The sequence below is a fragment of the Gallinula chloropus genome (assembly GCF_964237585.1).
Source record: "Gallinula chloropus genome assembly, chromosome: 5".
Lineage (NCBI taxonomy): Eukaryota > Metazoa > Chordata > Aves > Gruiformes > Rallidae > Gallinula > Gallinula chloropus.
The window spans coordinates 45,506,604-45,527,916 of NC_140090.1; the positions used below are offsets into that span (position 1 = coordinate 45,506,604).

The 21,313-nt window shown below is 40.5% G+C and overlaps 1 protein-coding gene across 1 annotated transcript in view; it reads right to left on the reverse strand.

Annotated features, from left to right (window-relative positions):
• CTNNA3 (catenin alpha 3) overlaps positions 1-21,313 on the reverse strand; it is a gene marked incomplete at its 3' end in the record, with an annotated part of 494,076 nt that overhangs the window by 457,460 nt on the left and 15,303 nt on the right. The window contains exon 3 of the mRNA XM_084264912.1: positions 15,843-16,009. Within this exon, the coding sequence (XP_084121038.1) occupies positions 15,843-16,009 (167 nt within the window). The remainder of the gene's footprint in view (positions 1-15,842; positions 16,010-21,313) is intronic.

Consider the following 21,313-nt stretch of genomic DNA (forward strand, 5'->3'; position numbering starts at 1 on the left):
TAGTACACATGTCCTGTTTAATTATCTTAAATCCTTTCTAACTTCATAGATCAGACTTGCATAAGACAAAACACCAGCAACCAAAAGCATCTCTAAAGTTTAGCTTTTTTTCTATGCCACGTTATATGATGGAATGTATTTAGTCTCAACATATTTTCAACTAATAAAAGCATATGCAATTTTCTATAGGCCATGAAGTCCTCGTTGTATCAACAGTAGTAGACCTTAATATACAGCAGGGTACTTAAGAAACTGATTTGCTTAAGAATAATTTTCAAGACCTGATACTCAACTTGGGCAATGTGCTCACATTCTGTATGAAAGCTGTAACAATGTTAATTATACTTCATCAGAGATCTTACTTTTAAATTTAAAGCGTCTTTCAGGGATACATTATTTGAAAAATATCAGTACAGTTTTTAAGAAAAGATGTAGGGAACTGTAACAGAAAGACTAGAAGGGAGCTACAGCTTCCTTGCTGCCTTCAGGAAATCAGGAACCTTCTCCTCTGAGTTTTATTTCCTTTCTGTATTCTTCTGCACTTCACAAGCATGTGACTGCTGTAAAGCTATAAAGTAGTTTTAGAAATATTTTATCACAGTGATTGCCACCAGAAGCAAGTCTATAAGCATTTATTTATACTGATATAATCAGGAAGAACTACATCTTTTAAATCTATCGAAAATACTGACTTATCTTACTACATCCACAGGCTCTTTAGATTAAATACCTACTGTAGATTAAGTACCTGCTGTAGACATTACGTCCAGCGAATGACGCAAAAGACCAAAATAAATGGACAGCCTTTCAGTCAACTCCGGAAAACCAAGCACTTCAATAGCAACAGCACACATTTCTCTAACTTCACTAAAACTAGCCATTGAATTGGAAAAATGAACCATAGGAGTAGAAGAGAAAAAACCCCCTCCACTCACCCTCAGTCCCTCTTTAAAAAGCTGACTACAGAATTGACAGCTAGGGCTCATAGTGGGTGTAGACTGCTCCACATTGTGACTTAATTCTGTGGGCCTTGGGATTGACCCCAAGCTGTATACACCATTAAACAGCCTCTAGGTAATTCTTCTGTGGGGACAATAAATAAGCAGCTGCAGTGGCTGTCAGCTGACAACTTACAACTGACATCATCCTGGAATCTTCAGGCAAGTTAGCACTCCTTTGCTCTGCTTCAGCCTTTATTTCAGTCTCACTGCTCTCAGAGCCAAGAAGCAAGATGAGGCACTCTTTGTATCTATTTCCAATGTATCTTACTATACTTCATTCAGCACTAGAGGTTAGAGTTTCCAGATGCATTTGAAATATTTGCTACCAAAAATCAAAAGAAAGATTTCTCACCCAAAGATACTTCACTGAATTCTGCAATAGCACAGGCAACAGAGCATAAATGCTAAGACAAAACCACAAAACTCTATTCTTTTCTGTTCAACTTTACTGTCTTTCACCTTTCATAGGATCTGTTGTTTTCAGATTTTCTCTGCAAGCCTTGAATTTGCAATGCTTGCTCTCACCAATTCCCACTCCAGGGTATCCCTGTTAGGTGGGATCAATTTAATTACAGCACTTGCAAGCAAGACATGAGTTCAGTCTCAACTGACTAAAAGCTATCCATAGCAGTCCCTCTTTATAAGTGAGAAACTTCGCACAATCTATCCATACAAGTTCATCATACACCCTCTGCTCCAAACCATGACACACGTCTCCAGAAATTACACCAAAACTGCTGCATCCTGTTACGGCATTAAGGGATACAGGAAAAAAGGTCCCTAATGATTCCCAAATTCACTAAGTGGACATAAGGTACAGTGTTGGGGGGAGGAGGGGCTTAAGCATCAAAATGTTAGACTACAAAAGGTAATACAGTTGTAGAATCATCATCCTACTCCTCTTAAGGATGTATTTAATCCCACAGCTTCAAGTCTTCCTTTGGCAGGAACTCTGCTAGCAAGCTCACTCACTTCCTTATGTCCTGAAGCCACCCAAACATTAATAACACATTTGGCTCTCTGGAGAGAGATGTAAGAACCACCATGTGAGGATGAGCAAATACACACCAAATGTACAACTTTAAGGGTAATATAATTCTGTGAAATAGAGGGTTAATGGCCAGGACATCCACTTAGAAGAAATCTGTCTTTAGACGCAAGGGAAAAACAGTTTTTAAAAATTTAACTCAAGAGTAAATAAAACAAGCAAGCAAGCAATTTTAAGAAAACATATGTGTGCTCTTGTGGTGCTTTAGTCCTGGCTGAAGGCCAGACACCCACCAAAGTCGGTCTATCACTCAACCTTTTCAGTTGGACAGGGGAGAAAAATATATATTGAGAGGCTTAGGAATCAGTGTAAAGACAGAGAGAGATCATCCTGTCATCAACGACATGAGCAAAACAGACTCCTAGTCTGTTTTTTTTTTAGCCTGTCTGTTTTTCAGAGATGAGCTGCTTTGGGGTCTTTTTTATTCCTACATGTGATTCACAGAGGTACTGGCTAAGCCCTGGTCGGAAGCGACTCTGGCCTTGAATTGTCCGATGTTTACACTTTGGGGCTGCAGAGAATTCCAGCAGCTCCTCACAACAGCCATTTTCTACAGCCCCCGTTCTCTCCCAGCACTCAGCTACACAAAACTGCGACAGCTCTTTTCACTGCCATCAATAGGAAATAAGAAAAATCTGCTTTGGACGTACATCAGAATGTTTTAAGCTTAAAACCACACCTGGAACTTTATCATTCTGCTATAAGCATGAACCACCCTTTTTGTGTGAATGGCAAAAAAACCATCTTTCACCAACAAGGACATAAATTAGTTCAGACCGATAAGAACACTGCAAGCTTGCAAGACCCTCACATTCCAGGCGAAAGTTGAAAAGTACATTGTGAGGACCACTCATGGCCTTCTTCCAAGGACCACCAGAGACCCTCACTCACAGTTCTTGGAAGGATCTGTGCAAGTGAAAGGACTGATAAGCTAATTAACATGTGAAACGAGAGTAGGTGGCTTTAGGTAATAATTATGTATAGGCGTTAATAGAATATTCATTGTTTTACTGCATAAACGTAGGGTCAGTCTGCTGCTTTGGCGCGTGCCATTGGTGGAGTGGAGATTCCCCGGCCGCCCAGCGCTGTTTTCCTGCTTATTACTTGCTCAAATAAATTCTATTTGGATATTCCAAACTACAGTGAACAATTTGTCACCACCTTTTATAACAAGAAATACCATCACAATTTAAAAGTGATGAAGATACTGAATGTAGATAGATCAGAAGAACATTATTAATATGGCCTCCTTGTAAGTATAATGCCCCTGAGTACAATGGCAAAGTCCTGCAGCCTCTTCTCTGACAATACTCATTGATGGCTCCATGTAATTACCAAGTATAACTGTGAACATCAGGACTAAGTTCCCTATAGTCTCACAGCTTATTCAGTGTAATGTCGAAGAAGAGGTGTGAGCTCTGACTGGAGTTTCTCCTGCAGTAAAGCTGTTTATAGAGCTGAAAACCCTCTGGTGTCTTTCTTAGTGTAGCCTTTTTGGGTTTATCTACACTACCTACTTACCCTTCTTTAGGAACCTTGGAACTTCTGCTCTTCTGTCATAAATAAAGGAAAACAGGCAGTAAGTTCAAAGAGGCAAAGCTGAGGCAATAAACAGAGTGGTTGCATAATGTTTCAACAGGAAATCATACCAAAAATTTTATATTAAAAGTTAAAATTTACAATGTTTGATCTTCAGTCAAATTAAATTGTCCAATTTAATACTTAAAAGCCCCTTCGTGTTGCAGCTTAGCTCTGCATCTTTCTGTAAAATGTTAAGGTCACTCTTGCAATCATATTTAGCCACTGCAATCAAAATGATTCATAATTTAAGAGTTTGTGGGAAAGGAAACGATACTAAAATAGTCGTCTGATTTTTAAAGTCTAGCTTAATTATTAAATTTCAATAATATAACTTTGCAGCTGCAATTCATCACATCCTTTACAGAATTCCAAGGAAATAGCTTCTTCACTGGACAAGTTTGAGGCTTGGTTTCAAGTCAGTATCTAATTTGGATCTGAAGCATCCTGGACTAGAACTTTGTACACGCCACATTCTTGAAGAGAAGAACATGTTAGGGTGGACAAAACACTCCCCAAGTTTGATGGGATTCCTTTAACAAGCCTGGGAACCTCAACACAGGCCATGAAAATAATAGCTTGTCAGCTGTCGCAGTTTTGTGTAGCTGGGTGATTGGAGAGAATGGGGGCTGTAGAAAATGGCTACTGTGAGAAGCAGCTAGAAGTTCTCTGCAGGCCCCAGACTGTAAACATCGGCCGTTGCAAGGCCAAAGTTGCTGCTGACCAAGGCCGAGCCAATCGGCGATGGTCACAGCGCCCCTGAGAATCACATTTAGGAGAAAAAAAACCCGTAGGCAGCTGCATTTTGTCACCGGAGAAGGGAGTGAGGAGATGTAATGAGCTGTGCAGACACCAAGGCTGGGGAGGGCAGGGGAGGTGGTGCCCCAGGTGCCAGAGAGAGTGATGCCCCTGCAGCCCATGGAGAAAACCATGGTGGAGCAGGTTCCCCCCCAACACAGTCCATGGAAAAGTCCAAGACCCCACCTGCAGACCGTGGAGAGGCTCCACGCTGAATGGAGCAGGTGGAGACATGGAGAGGGTGCTGTGTCCCCTGTTGGAGCGGGCCCCTGCCAGCACTTGCAGCCCGTGTAGAGGGGTGGGGGCGTGGGGATGAGCAGGAGAGAGATTTGTGCCGTAGAAGGTTTGCTAGGGGGAGGCTTGTGACCCCGTGGAGAACTGGGACTTAGACACATTGTGATTTATTACTGCCCGCCATAGCAGTGACCCATGGCAGGGCAGCTGATGAAGAGATAAAGCCCTGTGGGAAAGGACTCACGTTGGAGAAGTTCGTGGAGGACTGTCTCCCATGGGTGGGACCCCACGGTGCAGCAGGTGGAGGGTGTGGAATGAATGCCCCACCCCCCAAAAAAGAAACCAACTTGCAAGGAACTGAGCAAAGCCCCATTTTCCCAGTCCCTGCCTTCCCATGCCACAACGGGAGGGAAGAAGGGAGCCAGATCCTGACTAAAGTCTGCTAAGAAGGGAGCGGTGAGGGGAAGGTGCTTTAAGATTTGGTTGCGCTTCTCGTTATCCAACTCTGGTGTCACTCTGTGTGTGTGTGTAGTGTAATAAATTAGAGCGTTTTCTTTCCTTCACTCTGTGTTGAGTCTGTTTTGCCCATGTCGTTGATTACAGGATGATCTCTCCCTGTCCTTACATTGACTCCTGAGCCTCTCAATATATATTTTCTCCCCTGTCCAACTGAAGAGTGATAGATTGACGTTGGCGGGCATCTGGCCTCCAGCCAGGCCTAAACCACCACATCAGCTAAAGAGGCCAGGCCACAAAAATACAAGATTATAAGCAAGCAGTGCAAAGTAGTTCATTGCTTACAACTCAGAGAGTTGGGAGGAGACGTCATTAAATATGGAGTTCAGAGAAATAACCTTAAAATCTCCATTTAAACTGAAAGAGGCATGGGAGGCAGCACATACTGCTTCTCCAGTGCGTACATGATGCTCTCTGACAAACTTTGATGTCATTTGCCTGGGGGTCTAGCTAAAGGCATAGGGTGGCACAATCAAAAGGGCCTGCTGCACATCGTTTATTTGGTCTCCCTGTATATACTTGTTTCAGATTTAGGGCCACTGCTGCAGAAAGACCATATGTTATTGAGTAATAAAGATAAATGGCTCTTTTCTGGTTTGTCTAGAGCTGCAGAAGTGAAAGAGTATTTGTTTTTCAGAATATCAATATTATCATCTCCCATTGTACAGGGCAGCAAAATTGCTCTGAACTATTTTAGTTATTTTTTTAAATAGCTCTCTTTATTTTCATGTGCTTTAATAGGTGTTGAATTCAGGATGGGAAGCGAATTTTACTTCCATTCTGACATAAGGAAGCAATTAATCAAAAAATACGTTCCTGTTTTAATAATGTAATGCTTCCTTAACAGACAAAATTATACAAAAGGTACTATTTTAAATCACCAGCAGATATGGCTGAAAGACATTCAAAACCTCTCCTAAATTCCAGTTACTTAACACACATACTTATGAGAAAAAAGTTACTCTCCCAGTATTTTGCTGTAATGGCGATGCACCTCTTTTGAGACGTTTATGGGGAGTGGATCACACAGCTTCCTCCATTCAGAACAAATCAGAAAAATTGGATCTCATTCTAAGGTCTGAAGACACAGACTTTGGTGATAAAGCAGATACTGTTTGTTTTGCATGCATTTCCTTATTTATGCCTCCCAAAGCAAAAGTGAGCTATAAAACACATTTGTATAGATCAGAATGTTCTGTACATGCTTGAGATAGAACTAATTGTTGATGAGTGTTGCAGTTTTGTGAGGCTGTGCTGCTGAGACGGTTTCTTTAAGCAGCAGTTAGAGTTTTCTACCAGTCTAAACTATAAACAACAAGCAATTCAAGGCCAAAGTCGCAGCCCGAGAGATAGTCACAGCGCCTCTGAGAATCACATATAGGAGAAAACAACCCAGAAGCAGCTGCATTTTGCCACCGGAGAAGGGAGTGAGAAGATGTAACGAGCTGTGCAGACACCAAGGCTGGGAAAGGGCTGGGGAGGAGGCGACTCAGGTGCCGGAGAGAAAGATGCCCCTGCAGCCCGTGGAAAAACCCATGGAAAAGGCCGAGACCCCACCTGCAGCCCGTGGAGGGGCTCCACGCTGGATGGAGCAGGCAGAGGCACAGAGAAGACGCTGTGACCCTACGTTGGAACAAGCTGCTGTCAGCACTCGCAGCCATGAGGAGAAACAGAGACACGGAGATGAGCGAGATAGAGATTTGCACCGAAACAGGTTTGCTTGGGGGAAGTTGGTGACCCCTCAGAGGACTGGGACTGAGAGACATTGTGATTTATGACTGCCCACCATAGTAGTGACCCACACCAGGGCAGCTTGTGAATAGATAAAGCCCTGGGAAAAGGATTCATGTTGGAGAAGTTCGTGGGGGGCTATCTCCTGTGGGTGAGACCCCATGGTGCAGCAGGGGGAGGGTGTGGAATGAATGCCCCCCCCCGCCCCCTCCCCCCCCCCTCCGATCTGGATGAGAAGGAAACCAGCTTGCAAGGGACTGACCGAAGCCCCCATCTCCCAGTCCCTGCCCCCTGTGCTGCGATCGGGGGGGAAGAAGGGAGTGAAATCATGACTAGAGCGATGTCTGCTAAGAAGGGAGCAGGGAGGGAGGTTAGAGGTGTCTTAAGATCTGAAAGAGGAAAACAGCTCATGAAGAAGTAACTGAGAACCCCATTTTTTCCCAGTCCCTGCTCCCCTGTACTGCGAGCAGGGGGAAGAAGGGAGCAAGATCATGGCTAAAGGGAAGTCTGCTTAGAATGAAGGGGTGGAGGCAAGGTGCTCCTGAGAACCCCATTTTCCCCAGTCCCTGGCCCCCCTGTACTGCAAAGGGGGGGGGGGGGGGGAAGGAAGGGAGCAAAATCCTGACTAAAGTCTGCTAAGAAGGAAGTGGTGGGGGAAAAGTGTTTTAAGACCTGGTTACATTTGTTTTAAGATCTGGTCGTGCTCCCAACTCCGGTTTCTTCGCTGTTCTTTGTAGTGTAGTGTAATAAAGTATGTAGTTTCTCTCTTCTTCACTTTTGTTGAGTCTGTTTTGTCCACATCGTTGATGACAGAGTGATCTCTCCCTGTCCTTATTTTGACTCCTGAGCCTCTTAATATATATTTTCTCCCCTGTCCAACTAAGACGGGGAGTAATAGACTGACTTTGGTGGGTGTCTGGCCTCCAGCCTGGGCTAAACCACCACAATGAGACAAGCCACTCTACATCACTGACTTCATTACTATACTACCAGTAAATAATCTGCCAAGAGAAACTAATTTTCCAAGGTTATTTACCAACACAGAATTTGCCTTCCAGGATTAGCGCTCACAGAATGACATTTCAGAGCATCACCTCTGTATTACTTTCTTAGAAACACTGGACTTCCATGTTAAGTAAGGAAAACACAGTAGTAACTACTCAGAAGGAAACAATTTCACAATGGTCTTTTCCTAATAGGTTCACAGTGTCTACTGCAATGGAGTCATAGTCACCGATTAGAGCATACAGGTATACCCCGAGTTCAAATAATAATTTGAAATAGGTGTTGGGTTTTTTAATATCTACCTTCCAACTTTCCCAAAAATAATTGTCAAATTTCATCACCAGACATACTACAGATGTCTCAAACTCAATTGTACTTCTGGCAACTTTATCTACCCCATGTAAACCTGTGCTACAAACTGCCTTTGGACCACAGCTCTCCCCAAGCTTTATGCTTATAACTTACTTCATTTCAAAATTATTGCACAACTTTGCAAATATTTATTTTAATGAAAAGTTAGCATAACATACAAAGTTTGAAAGAGATTTAAGGCAAAACATGAAAATTCCATCTTAAAGCCCTATCCATTCAAAACAAGCCCTACTTCTTTCACTCCCCCCTCTCTTATACCTAGATTGTGCAATCAATTTGTCTAAGGTTGAGGACCAAGTAAGTCTAGATAAATTTGCTTTCACCACTATTTTCTCATGGTTTGTGTAACTGACAGGTTGCTGCTTATATTGTCTCTCAACACCTCAGATACCGCCCTTGTGTAAAGACAGCTTTTCCCAGCTTTAGGAATTTTTTTCACTGCCTTTTTCTAAATTCAAAAAGTTTATAACCTCACTTCCCACCCCTACATGCAAGAGATGTCAAAAATCGCACCGCCTCAGGCAGGAGTATTAAGAGGGCAGCCTATTTCCTCCTGTTGATTTCTCTCTCTCTTTTTTTTTTGCCCAGTAGATGGGCATTATTTTCCTTTGCTATTATAATCCATGACTGTTTAAAAGGCTAAGCAATAAGAAGGAAGGCTATGCATTTATCTGCTCTGCCACCAGGGTGAGGTGCCACCTTCTGTACCCTAAATCATGCAAACACTCTGGAAGAAATAGAAATGATCCTCTCTCAAATCTACCAAGCATGCTTTGCTTACAGAGACCCTTCTAGGATACTGGGTAGCACAGGAAACAGTGAAAGACAGCAGACAGGGCACCTGCAGCAGAAGCGAAACTAGGAAATTCCTGAGAAGTAGAAATTCCCGAGGGAGCTGACACACACCTTAGTCTTAGATGTGACAGCAAAGAGAAGTTTGAGATACATAAAGATGACACTGAAGCAGACGCAAATCTGCTGAGAGGTACTGAACTAGAAATCACACTTAAAAGAAGGCTCTATGCTGAAACAAAGCAAGATTAGATTTGTTTTCAATGCTTTTCATTTAAGCGTGCTTTTAACCCAGAAATTGTGTTTTTGAATTACAGCCACTATATTCCCTTTGGTTTTCTTGTGGTCTAGTAAAATAGATTTGGAAGCCTTACCAGGCTTGGTCACTTCAAAGAAATTCTGGAACAGTAGTACCTGAAGCTGGCCAATTAGGGTCCCTTCAAAGCCATATTTCTGACTGGCAAGAGAAGGATAATGCTCTCCTATGCAGTGATTCCCATGCTAAGACTGAAAATAGTTGTTATCTAAACCAAAGTGCAGTCACTGCAGAGTCTGTTCCTTAGCAACAGTTTGTTAGAAGAGAGTCATTAAGAATATGGCTGTTTCAAGGGAAGCCCTGGGGGTTGTAAAACCATGAGTCATTAGAAGTCAGAAAGCAACAGTCAAGAGGCCACTCTACCAAGAACAAGAGTGGATCAAGGTTCCTCTTGCATTCTAAAGGACGTTCGTTGTGAAAAGCCCTACTCCTAAAAGTAATTCTTTCAGAGCTGTTTTGCCCGCATCGCAAAGCACAGTGATGAACACTGTAATCCTGATTACACACAACTGCATCCCACATGGTATATGCTGGCCTCAGGCTCGAGCCAAGAATCTATTTCTGCTGGTGAGTGAGAAAAGAACGACTATGAACCAAAGGAAAAGCCAAACCCTCTCCCAAAGACTCCTGCTATCTTCCTAACACCCCCTAGTTTCAGAGATTTCTCTGGCTATGGGAGTGACCTGTGCCCACTCAAGAGAAGGTGGAAAGCTTCTGATCATTTTCAGTTTCACAACTTAGCCGTGTACCCCAGGATAGTCTACATCCTTCTTTGCCCTCTGTCCATGTTTTAACATTTTACTGCATGATACCCATAATACCAGAACAGTCACAAGGTAATGCAGGGAGCAAGTCAAATTTGAGTTTAAGCAGAGTTACACAAGTCAAACCAAAAACCTAAACCTGAAGCATTTGTAAGCCCATGAAGACCTTCTTCTCTTCTTTTATGTAACTATATTGTTTTCCTCCTGCTCAAAACATTTTTAATACTGCCAAGTACTCTGCAGAGAAGGGAGGAACAGCCAGCACTACACCCACAGGGCCCAAGTTCACAGGTTGCTTCTTACCTGTAGCCATTCTCAATTTTTTTTTCCTGGCAAGATTTTTAAATAACTCTAAGCAAGCATTTTATAAAGATCACACTGGCTGACGCGTTCATGAAAAATATGAAGACTTAAACAGTAAATCTACAAATATGACAAGAAGGGGAAAAAGGCAGATAAAAGATTGGCTCAGCATGATCTGAAACAGATTAGAGAAAGACAGACTGCCAATGCACTTCGAATTAAATTCTCAGAACTTGTTATCTTCTAGCTGTCCTCTTCTGATCAATAAATTCAATCAATTCCATTAGTCGGTTAATTCACCCAATAATATTGAGCATTACTAACCATAATGAATGAAGCTGGTTACACAGCTCTGAATCAAAGACTGCAACACACAAGACCGCCCTTTGTCAGACTACATTTTTCGCAACTCAGTTTAATGCTTATAGACTTGAAACTCTAAAATAACTATGTGTTAGAAATGACAAAAGGTCCTAAAAACAGGACTTAAGGTAGACAAGTAGTGAAGCAATAATTTATTATACGTTCTTGCAAGACCGGGTGACCCAACAAAGTAGGCACACTTTTGGTCAGAGTTTGCAGCCTTTTTATACCATACATCTATACATATTCATCACCTGTCCCGCTTCGTATTAGGATGAGTTCCAAGAGGTGGTTTCCATAAACTCCTCCCAATTGCGTCTGCGCATTGTCCTGTGGTAGTGGTCGTCGGGGGTCTCAGCGATGAAGGCTCCTCAGGTTGAACCTTTCACCTCCTTCCTCTGTTTAACTATGGATTTTACAGGCTCAACCCAGGCGCCCCATCCACAGCAGTACACAATATAATACACATGGCATGTCTGGGACATTCCCACTTCCATTGGTGAAGTAAATTAAAATGTATGAGTCCTTTTGCCTGGGACAACTGCTTACTGGCAAGTAGTTGTCTTTATCTTAACTTTCCCGGCAACTGACATGGCCTAGGGCTGAAGGAAGTCAAAGCTCCATACAGGTTTCAGATTGCACATGTTAATTTTCTGAAAGGTTTGGTCACTCCTGATCAAAATTATTAGATTTATCGAGACCCCACATCGTTTTTCCTGTTTTACTTGATGTACAATCAACATGATTGAAGCCTGTTCGTTGAGCCTGATTTCCTTAAATTCCAGCCCATGTCCTCAGTCACGATTTAACCCCTTATCTCATTGTCCAGGATCATCTGTATCTTTTAGCAGAGCTATGTACTCAAATTGAACCCTTGAGAACATTATTCCCCCTTATTTTATGTGCTATCCTAAATTCTCTACACAGGATTCCTGATGAGGCAGCCTAAGTCCTTTAAGTCAGTAAAGAATACAATAACATTTTCCAGTTTGCAAAAGCAACATTTCTTAGCACTTTCCACACTATGGAAACTTAGATATGGAGAACTGTTTATGTAAAATCTTCCCTGTTTTTAAAAAAAACCCAAAAACATTGTTTATTTAAACAAAGGCAAAATTTCTTCTCAGTGATATACTTTATTTTCTGAATCAACTCTAACATAAGCTTGCTGTTTGCACCACACCATCATATTCTTAAGAGGCTGTAAATTCCACAAACAGCCAGAAGCATACGATTCCAAAGTGTGACCAGTCACTGAGAATTTGTACCGGCTTCTAATATATCCATACTGTATATGGAATCCAGAAACTAGCCCAAATTCTCTCCTCTTTATTAATGAGATTTCACAAAAGCTCATCTCGTGCTCACAGAGGTATGTTTTTGGACATTTGGATTGAAATTCCTGCCAGGCTTATGAAATTCTTCCAAATAGACTGACCTGTTCTTTCTAGTTTAAAAGTTGCATTTCAATATTTGTATGACAAACATATTTGTTATTTTCAGCATTATGCTCTGTTTTGTATAAAAATCATACAGAAGCCAAAACCAGCAAAGTAAAATGTACAGAAAACAATACTCATTATAGACTACATCAACTGAAAGGAGGTAGCTGAAGTTCATTTTTTTTCCCTAGATATTCTTAGCATGGCAGGTGTGGCAGGTAACAGTAGATGACACTTTACATGACAGCTAGTCACACTGCCATTGTTTCCTTTCTATTTTTATTCACAGATTACAGGAAATTAAAGTTTAATGATCCAGACTGCATACTGTCAGCAGAAGCATGGTTTCAAATGCTTTGAATGTCAGTGTTCGGAATAAACCAGTTTTACTGAGTGAACCAGATTAAAAACCTTTCATACTCTTTGATAAATGGTTTTGAAAAATATTAGATAGCTACATAGATAATTCCCCATTAAATACTTCTTTGTTGAATAGAACAGATTAATACTCCACAGAGGTCTTTGATGATGCTAGACCACTCTCACTTCATAGAAGCAAAACCACTTCCTTAGCTAGAGAGTTAATTTCATTTATTCTACTATTGGTTTTGGTTTTCAGTAATTTTTGATCAGTCTTTTGAACACCTTAATTTTATTCTATGACAATTATAGACCTCAGGGTTACATAAACAAAGAACAATGAAATTTCTCATCTCCTAAATGATTAACAACAGCTTTAACACCCATGTCATTATGAACAGGATAAAATGGTAGAACCGTTAGTTTTAGGACAAGTGCAAAGGAAAACTACTAATGGCTTTTCAAGACAGCTGATTTTTCAAATCATATGAACTTGCAAACATAAAGAATATGAAATCTAACACAGCAAAGAAAAGGCCTATTTTCTATGCTGCAGCCACCGGGCAAATACAATGTCTTTTTGTTGGAGCAAGGCCACTTTCAAGAAAACTGAATTCCTGAGGAATTGTTAAAGTGCAATGATTAAGGATAAGGACTTTCAAAAGTGCAAAGTTGAGACTCATTCAAATACTTAATTGCATTTAAGTTGGGCCTAGTTAGTCATGACCAAAAGTTGTCACAATCTGAAGGTTGCTCAGTAGCATATGTTGAAATTATCTTTTAAGTTGATTTCCTAATTAAATGTCAACATAAAAAAGACACCACTGCAGCTAATACCACTGCTGGCAACTTCAATGGCTGAGGCAGAGACTAAATAAATATGGAAAATGTACCACCTTCTTCCTAAGGACCAGGGTGAGTCTTTTTACCTAGACATTTCGGAGAGTGTTACGCCATGCTAATTTATTCTCAGAATTATTCACTGCAATTAAGTTAAACCTTTGCAGCGCTGGAGTTTTTCTTGAATGATTCTTTGCATTCATTTCTGATCCTCAGTTTCTGATTGTTTTCATTTTCAAATGGAAATATGCAGTTAACTATACAATTATTTAGAAATATGGAAACTCTAGAAAAGAGACAACTCAACTTTAGTTGTCTCATGTAAAACACAGTGAAAACATTTTAGAAGGGTACAGCTAGGACTATGAAAACATGTATGTAAAAATGTGATAGGATACCATTCAAAAAATATTATATTTTAGAAAATTTTCCACAAGCAGTACAAAAGACATGAGCTGAGAAGTTTAGGCATATGTAACATAGAAGTTTCTGCAAGTCAGTGTTTATTTAGCCTGTTCTCTATCTCCTATAGCTGTCAATGTTGGATGTTTCAAGAACAGGACTGAAACTCATGTGACCTTGTTTTATTAGGAAATACTGTTCCTGCTGTGATTTGGAGCTAAGCTTTCCCCTGTCCTCACCAAACTGAGCTTGCTTTAAGATTATCCACTATTAGAGGTGGCACTGATTATTCACCTCTGCCCTGAAACATTACTAAGTCAATAGAACTTTGAATTTTTATCAGGCTGTCACACATAAATGAAGATGTCTGGAGGAGGAAAGGAAAATAGAACAATTCCTGCTCTTCCCAGCAAAGACACACCCCGGATTGAATGGAATAAGCACCTACAGAAAAAGCTCAGTAAATACATTTTTGTGGCCAAATATATGATGCTGGCAAGATTTAAAAAAAAAAAAAAAAAATTAAAAAATCACACTGTTCAAAGCTGGAAGGAAACCTGCTCACATGGGAATACAGCTGATATTAAAGAACTTGAGTTTATGTAGACAGGAAAGCTTTTGATGGTGAGCAATAGAAGTGCAGACTCTTTCCCTAATTCAGCAACAGTGGCACAACTATCACTTAGTTTTATATGGGAACAGCAGAATGAAGCCATCTCTTCTGTGTAAAGAGGCAGGTGGAAAAAATCTGACCCAAAACATAGCACAATTACAATACACACTTCCAAAACATGTTATTCCCTTAACAAAAACACTGAGTGGCATTTGGAGAGTATTTTCTGCTGCACAAATTTTAAAGCTTTGCCAAAACAAAGCATGACAAGCAGGTCAAGGGGGGTAATTTTCCCCCTCCACATTACTCTCATGACCCGCCACTAACAGTACTGTATCCAGATGTCGGGTCCCCAGTACAAGATACACATGGACCTGTTAGAGCACATCCAGAAGAAGCCACAAAGATAACCAGAGGTCTGGAGTGCCTCTCCTTTGAAGACATGTTGAGAGCATTGGTCAGCCTGGATAAGCGAAGGCTCTAGGGAGATCTTACAGCAGCCCGCCAGTACCTCAAGGGGCTACAGGAAAGTTGAAGAGGGACTGACAGGACAAGGGAAAATTATTTTAAGGTGAAGGAGGGGAGATTTAGATTAGATACTGGGAAGAAATCCTTCCCTTTGAGGGCGGGGAGGCCCTGGCACAGGTTGCCCAGAGAAGCTGTGTCTGCCCCTGGGTCCCCAGCAGTGTTCAAGACCAAGGTGGATGGGGCTTTGGGTACCCTGGACCAGTGGAAAGGGTCCCTGCCTGTGGCAGGGTGGTGGAACTGGATGGGCTTTGAGGTCCCTTCCAAACCAAACCATTCTGGGATTCTACGAACATTGGGACTGTATAATGTTATGAACATTAGGTCTGTCTGCAGCGTATGAATATGTGGAGCTGGGGAGTTGCCACAGGACTGTCTCACACATCTCCCTCTCTTTTTAGCTGATCTCTCTTTCAAACTAACTTGAATACAGAGATAGCCCCATACATACTCAGTTCTTTCCCTCCATAACCATTCACATAAAATTTCACCTTTAAGATTCTCTACAGATAAATTTTTCCCTACTACTGACACAAACATCATGGTTTCATGCATAAAAATCTAAACAACAAAAAAGAAATAGAAGGAAGTTAAAATAACCATAAGGATAACCATCTGTGTCCCCAGATCAAATATATTGAGTATCAAGTAGAAGACCTTTTATTTTTTGGAAGGTTCTACGGTTCTCATCTAGAATCTACACTTTCACCAACTGCTAAATTATCATGTGCATGAGATCTTCAATTCCCAAGTACAAAAGCAATTTTCAATGCAGAAAGAACCATCAGCAGACATTTCTCTGGCTAAAAGGAGTCTGAGTTGAGTCGAACTCTACTCACCGCAGTTAAATGTTCCAGTAAGTATGCCACATCAACCATGTCTGCCAGAATTAGAAGTCTTGTGACAGCTGTAAGCAGAGATCGTGCTGCTTGGACAACAGCCTGCCTCTTTGGCAGATAGCAGGGATCAGAGGTGAACGCCTCTGCTGATACCTTTAAAGCTTGACCTGTAAAATGAAGACATAAATTTCCTTAGGCCTATATCACAACACCCAGAGAAACAAAACCAGTTAATACTCATGCATTTATTTGGTAAGTCACAAGTATTGCCAATAAATTTGATATCTCTGTTGCCATAATGCCTTGAAATGAAGGTCAGTTATTACAGATCATGCAGAATGTTCCATGTTTTGAACGATGTTCTCTTTCTGTTCTTCTGAGTCATATAATTCTGAAGTAATTCCCTTGGCAATCACCCCATTACTCTTAACTGTACACAATGAGGCTAGGGGCACTATGTTAGACTATTCTAGTCACTGCTTCTTATATTACTATGTACTCTGCTGTCCTTGCTATTTAATAATTCCTGATCACAGAAGGCAACCAAATTTTGTTCTTCTCATTATAAATGTAAGTTAACAGAATTAAAATCCCACATACTGTGCATGTCTGATTCTGATGCAAAGTACGTGAAATCTATGCAACAAAGCTAGTGACTATGCCAGCAAGCAACATACTGCTCTCCAACATGAAGTTTTGTAAACAAAGTTGAACAGTAAGAACAACACCCAAGTTTACTTTCAGCAGTCCATTACCTAGACTTACCCTGAGGAAAAAAAATAAGTCATTACACCCATTTCTAAAAGCATTCCAAAGTCTATTATCACCTGAGGTGCTTTTCTAGTGATGACACAACCTTGAGAGAACCCGCTGTACACAGAACAGCACTGGAAAACACTTGTCACACAAGCAATAACTGCTAGAATAAACATTTTATCCATTAAACTCTCCTGTATCCGCTTGGAAACCAAAAGTTGATCAGAAGTCACAAAAATTAATGGTTGTGGCTGTGCAAAAATTCAGAAACATCATTAGTAAATGTAGCTATTAAAAGATTACATCTTCATTAAGTCAGACGTTTGCTGACATCTGCCTTAAGTATGTCCTGGATTTTTAATCCAAGAGTAAAGAACTACATGGCTTTAAAAAAAAAACAAACTTATATTACTCCAGAGTTAATTCCTTTGTTTATTACACATTATTCTTTTTACTTATAACTAAATATATACCTAAGTCTTGGTATAAAAACAGGGTGTGTTTCTCTAAGCAGTCATTTGTATCTCAGAGGTTTTGTACATCGAGACTGCAGGAGCATGTAATTTGTGTTCCATTTTGTTCTACAAATTCTGGCCAAGAGCAAGGACACAAAATTGCCTGCTGAAGTAAAATTCACAGAACCTGTAACACTGTAGAGCTTCACTCAAAGGCAGGATGCTATTGGCATATCTATTTCAGACTATCTGGTAGCAAAGTCAAAGCTAAGCTCACACAAAGAATTTTGCTATGTAAACCAAGTAAGTGTCTTTATAAGCTTTGAAATCCTCAAATCAAAAAATAGGCAACAAGGTTTGTACAAAATACATACAATCAGTAAATAATGCACGTTTATAGAAATACATACAAACATTAGGGATTTTCTATAATTACATAACTATAGACTTTTAGGTGGTCACTCAATCATAATGGAATTAGAACTCTTTGAAGTGCACCAGAGTTTGCCAGAGTGGTTCTACCTGTGACCTCATTTCTCAAGATTCAAAGAAAAAACAAGTTTTAGCTGGCCAGTGCTCTTACTAGAAACCACATTTGTGATAAATACCGAGCAAAGGCTGCAGAAATAAACCTACCAATTACTACAGAGTGCCAACACCAGCACCCGAGACAGCACTGGCCGGATTCTCAGAACACTGAATACTTCCAATGTACTGAAACTCATTAGTTTTCCAGGAACTCCCATCTTTAATAGTGCTCTGGTTTTCTCTTGCATTTGTTAAAGTAATTCGTGCAAATTACCTCTCAAGTACTGCTTAGTAAACTCCATAAATAAAAGTCACACTAATCTGAGACCTTTTTGTAGCACTTATTACATCACGATACCATGAAAGTAAAAACAGTCAGCTCCTTGTGCTCAGGACAGCAAATTAGAATTTTTCTTTAGTAGTTGGTGAGATAATGCACCATAGCTGAGCACACACAAAAAATAATGAAAATAAAAAGCCCACATTAATCAGAACAACTGGTTTTTAGAGTTGGGTTTTTATCTGCATCCACAATGGCCAGAAACATCTCTCCAGATGAATGCTGCTTGCAGTAGAAGTTTCAAAACACTGGTTTCAGCCTAGTAATCCTGGGTAGGGTTGGGTGGTGAGTAAACATAAAGAGGAAATCCTGCCTCCGTGCATATATATTTTAGATGCATTTTTGAAAGTGACTATTACAAATGTCAGTTAATAGCAATTTGCCATGTTTCACTAGGAATTTAAGATAGGAACTCTGGAAATTCATTGTGCCTTAATAAGAACATGGGAAATACAGTGCATACACACTACCATTACACTAAAATCCTTGTCCTCTCACTCCCTTATGACTTCAAAAACAAAAAAAAGATTTTCCACATCTGAGACAAGCAATGTCGATGAGCAACAAAAACTGTCTCCATTTAATTTTCTCAGTGTTTAACTACTATCTGTTTCTCCTGCCAAATATCAGTTTTGAATATCTTGAATTTGACATGTTATCTTTCAGGCTGTAAAAGTACAAGTTAACATCGCATGGTTTTTGTGTATTTGGAATGTGAACACTGTAGCATTAATTCAGACCATTATAACTGTCAGCTATTAAAAAAACACTTGCAGAAAAGCATGAAGCTGACATGGGCAAAGTATGAGTAAGACAAGAAAGCAAGAAACAATGGTAATTTTTTCTCCAATTAAGATGGATGAGTGCAGAACTGTCCACTTTGGCCTCTGACTAAAGCACTAGGGAGACACTGCTTCCCAAGACAATAAAATTAACATCAATGCTTGACTGGGCACCTGGTTACTGCTGAACTTTCTGACCAACTTCAATAACATTTTTTACAGAGGAAGATATTAAAAGTTAGCTAACTTCTTTTCCATAACAGAAATCAGGAAAGAGCCAAAGTTAAAGCCCCCACTGATGCGAGATGGGGCTTCAAAGAAGCCAGAGCAGTATTGAGAAGCAAATTTGAAGGAAGACAGGCTCTCCTTGTTCCACTCTCTGTGGACTGACTTCTTTTTTCTTAAGACAGAGAACATCTGAAGCATTTATAAGGAGAGGAAGAAAACAGCACGCAGTATTCTACTACCAGTTATCTACTAGCATTTACTAACATAGTAAGCAAACAGACTAGGTTCACTATGACTATGGCTGTCTTGTGCCACCCAAACAAAGGCAAAGTGGCTATTGACTTATTTTAACTCAGCACTTTAAGCCAGATTTGCAAATAGGTTTTTAGCCCAAGGTAAACATGGTCTGTTAACCTCATATACTTCCTAGAATAAAAGGATAAGTAGCAGGTTAACTTGGTGACCTTTGGGGAACTTAAAGCTTCTAAGGCACAGAATCTGCTGCAGTTCAGAAGAACTGATGAAAACTAGTTAAGTCTGGAGAAACTGAGAATTAATGAAGGGAAGGCAATAAGGAAAAGAAAATAGAAAACTGGTTACTTTGAGAGGTAAATTTGCAGGAGGGAAGAGTGAAAAAATTAATCAGCCAAGAAAGACAATGTGAAACCCTCAGTCCTGTGGTTCAGCTTTCTGTGATCCAAGGCTGATCCGAACTGTCTGGCCATCATTACTGGGGGTAATAAATACATTAACACTTTCTCAGTCAGTTTTAGGTATCCACCATATGCATTAAAAAACAAGAAGTCATTAGTTATTGGCTGAGATCTGCGTATCTCAGCTGTGCACAGTAGAAGTGATGCAAACAAAACTGACCAGGAAAGCAGAGTTTCAGATTAGAAACAAACTGGTTGGTTAGGAAGGAGTGAGAAGCTTAGACGGAAGTGAATGATGAGCCCATAAGTTAGTAATGGAATAGATCAGGAGAGAAGCAATATATATCTTAGCTGAGGATAGGGGACTGTGCTGTTACCAGGAATATTTAATAAAAGTTGGGGGGGGGGGGGGAAGATATGTCTTCTGAAAGTGCAGCAGTTCCTCAGAAACAGGAATGTTAAGGTTTCTACCACCCATAAATACAAGGCTGAACTGCATGTTCACAGGCTCCATATGTGATTATCTGCTCCGGTCTCAGCTACTGTGCCTTCCAGAAGGGAATGATCATATGGATGTGGGTGTTCCCCAAGCACCTGATACACTTCAAAACCACAAAGTGTCCTAAAACCTGAAAATGGTACCATTTCAACACTGGTATTGTCTGCATACTTGAGCCACAAAGATGATTAAGGAACTAGAGCACCTTTTGTACGAGGAAAGGCCAAGAGAGCTGGGATTGTTCAGGCTGGACAAGTGAAAACTCAGAGGGATCTTATCCGTATTTTTTAAAATATTTATATATATATGTGCAATTTTATATATGTGTATATATATATATATAAAAAGACCGTAAGGGAGGGTGCAAAGATGATGGAGCCGGACTATTCTGTGGCACCCAGTGACAGAGCAAGAGGCAATGGGCGCAAACTGATACATAGGAGACTTGATCTAAACATCAGTAAACATTTTTTCACCATGAGAGTGACTTAGGAGTGGCACAGACTGACCAGGAAGGTTGAAGAGTCTCCACCCTTGGAAATGTTCAAAAGTTGACTGGGCATGGACTTGAGCATACTGCCATCCCTGCCTGAGCCACGGGGTTGGTCCAGATGACCTCCTAAGCCCCACTTCAACTTCAAGCATTCTGTGATTCTCTGATTGAATGTGTGTGCAAAGACAAGCCAGGAGGGTCTGACATTTGATGAGGCCCTTAGAAATAAGTTGGACATAAGCTAGGATGACCAGAAGAACAAGTATAAAATCACAACCTTAAAACAGAGCTATGAAACACAGCCTAGGCAGACAGAAGCTATGAATACAAACAGCAGAAAGTGACAACTCCAACAGCAACATGATATTAGAATTTTCTTAAAATGCAGCAGACAGCATGACAGTTCAATACCATTTAATCCATTTTATCGCAATTCCCATCAAGTGAATATTCTTCCATAATTACATTTGTCACAAACAATGAAACATGAAAGACAGCGCCCTTCTGGTGTCACAAATAGGGAAGCAGAAAGATGGAAGCATTCATAGTATTTCAATTATTTTAGACATTCAAATAGGAAGCAATTCAAAGAACCAAAGCCAGGATATATAACTACAGAGTTATTGGAAGGCAGATACTTCCAAGACTCTACTCAGCACACATAGACAGATGACTTTGAAAGTAAATGGTGTTACAACCATTAGCTGATCAGCTACTGACAGCTACTGCTAAGGCCA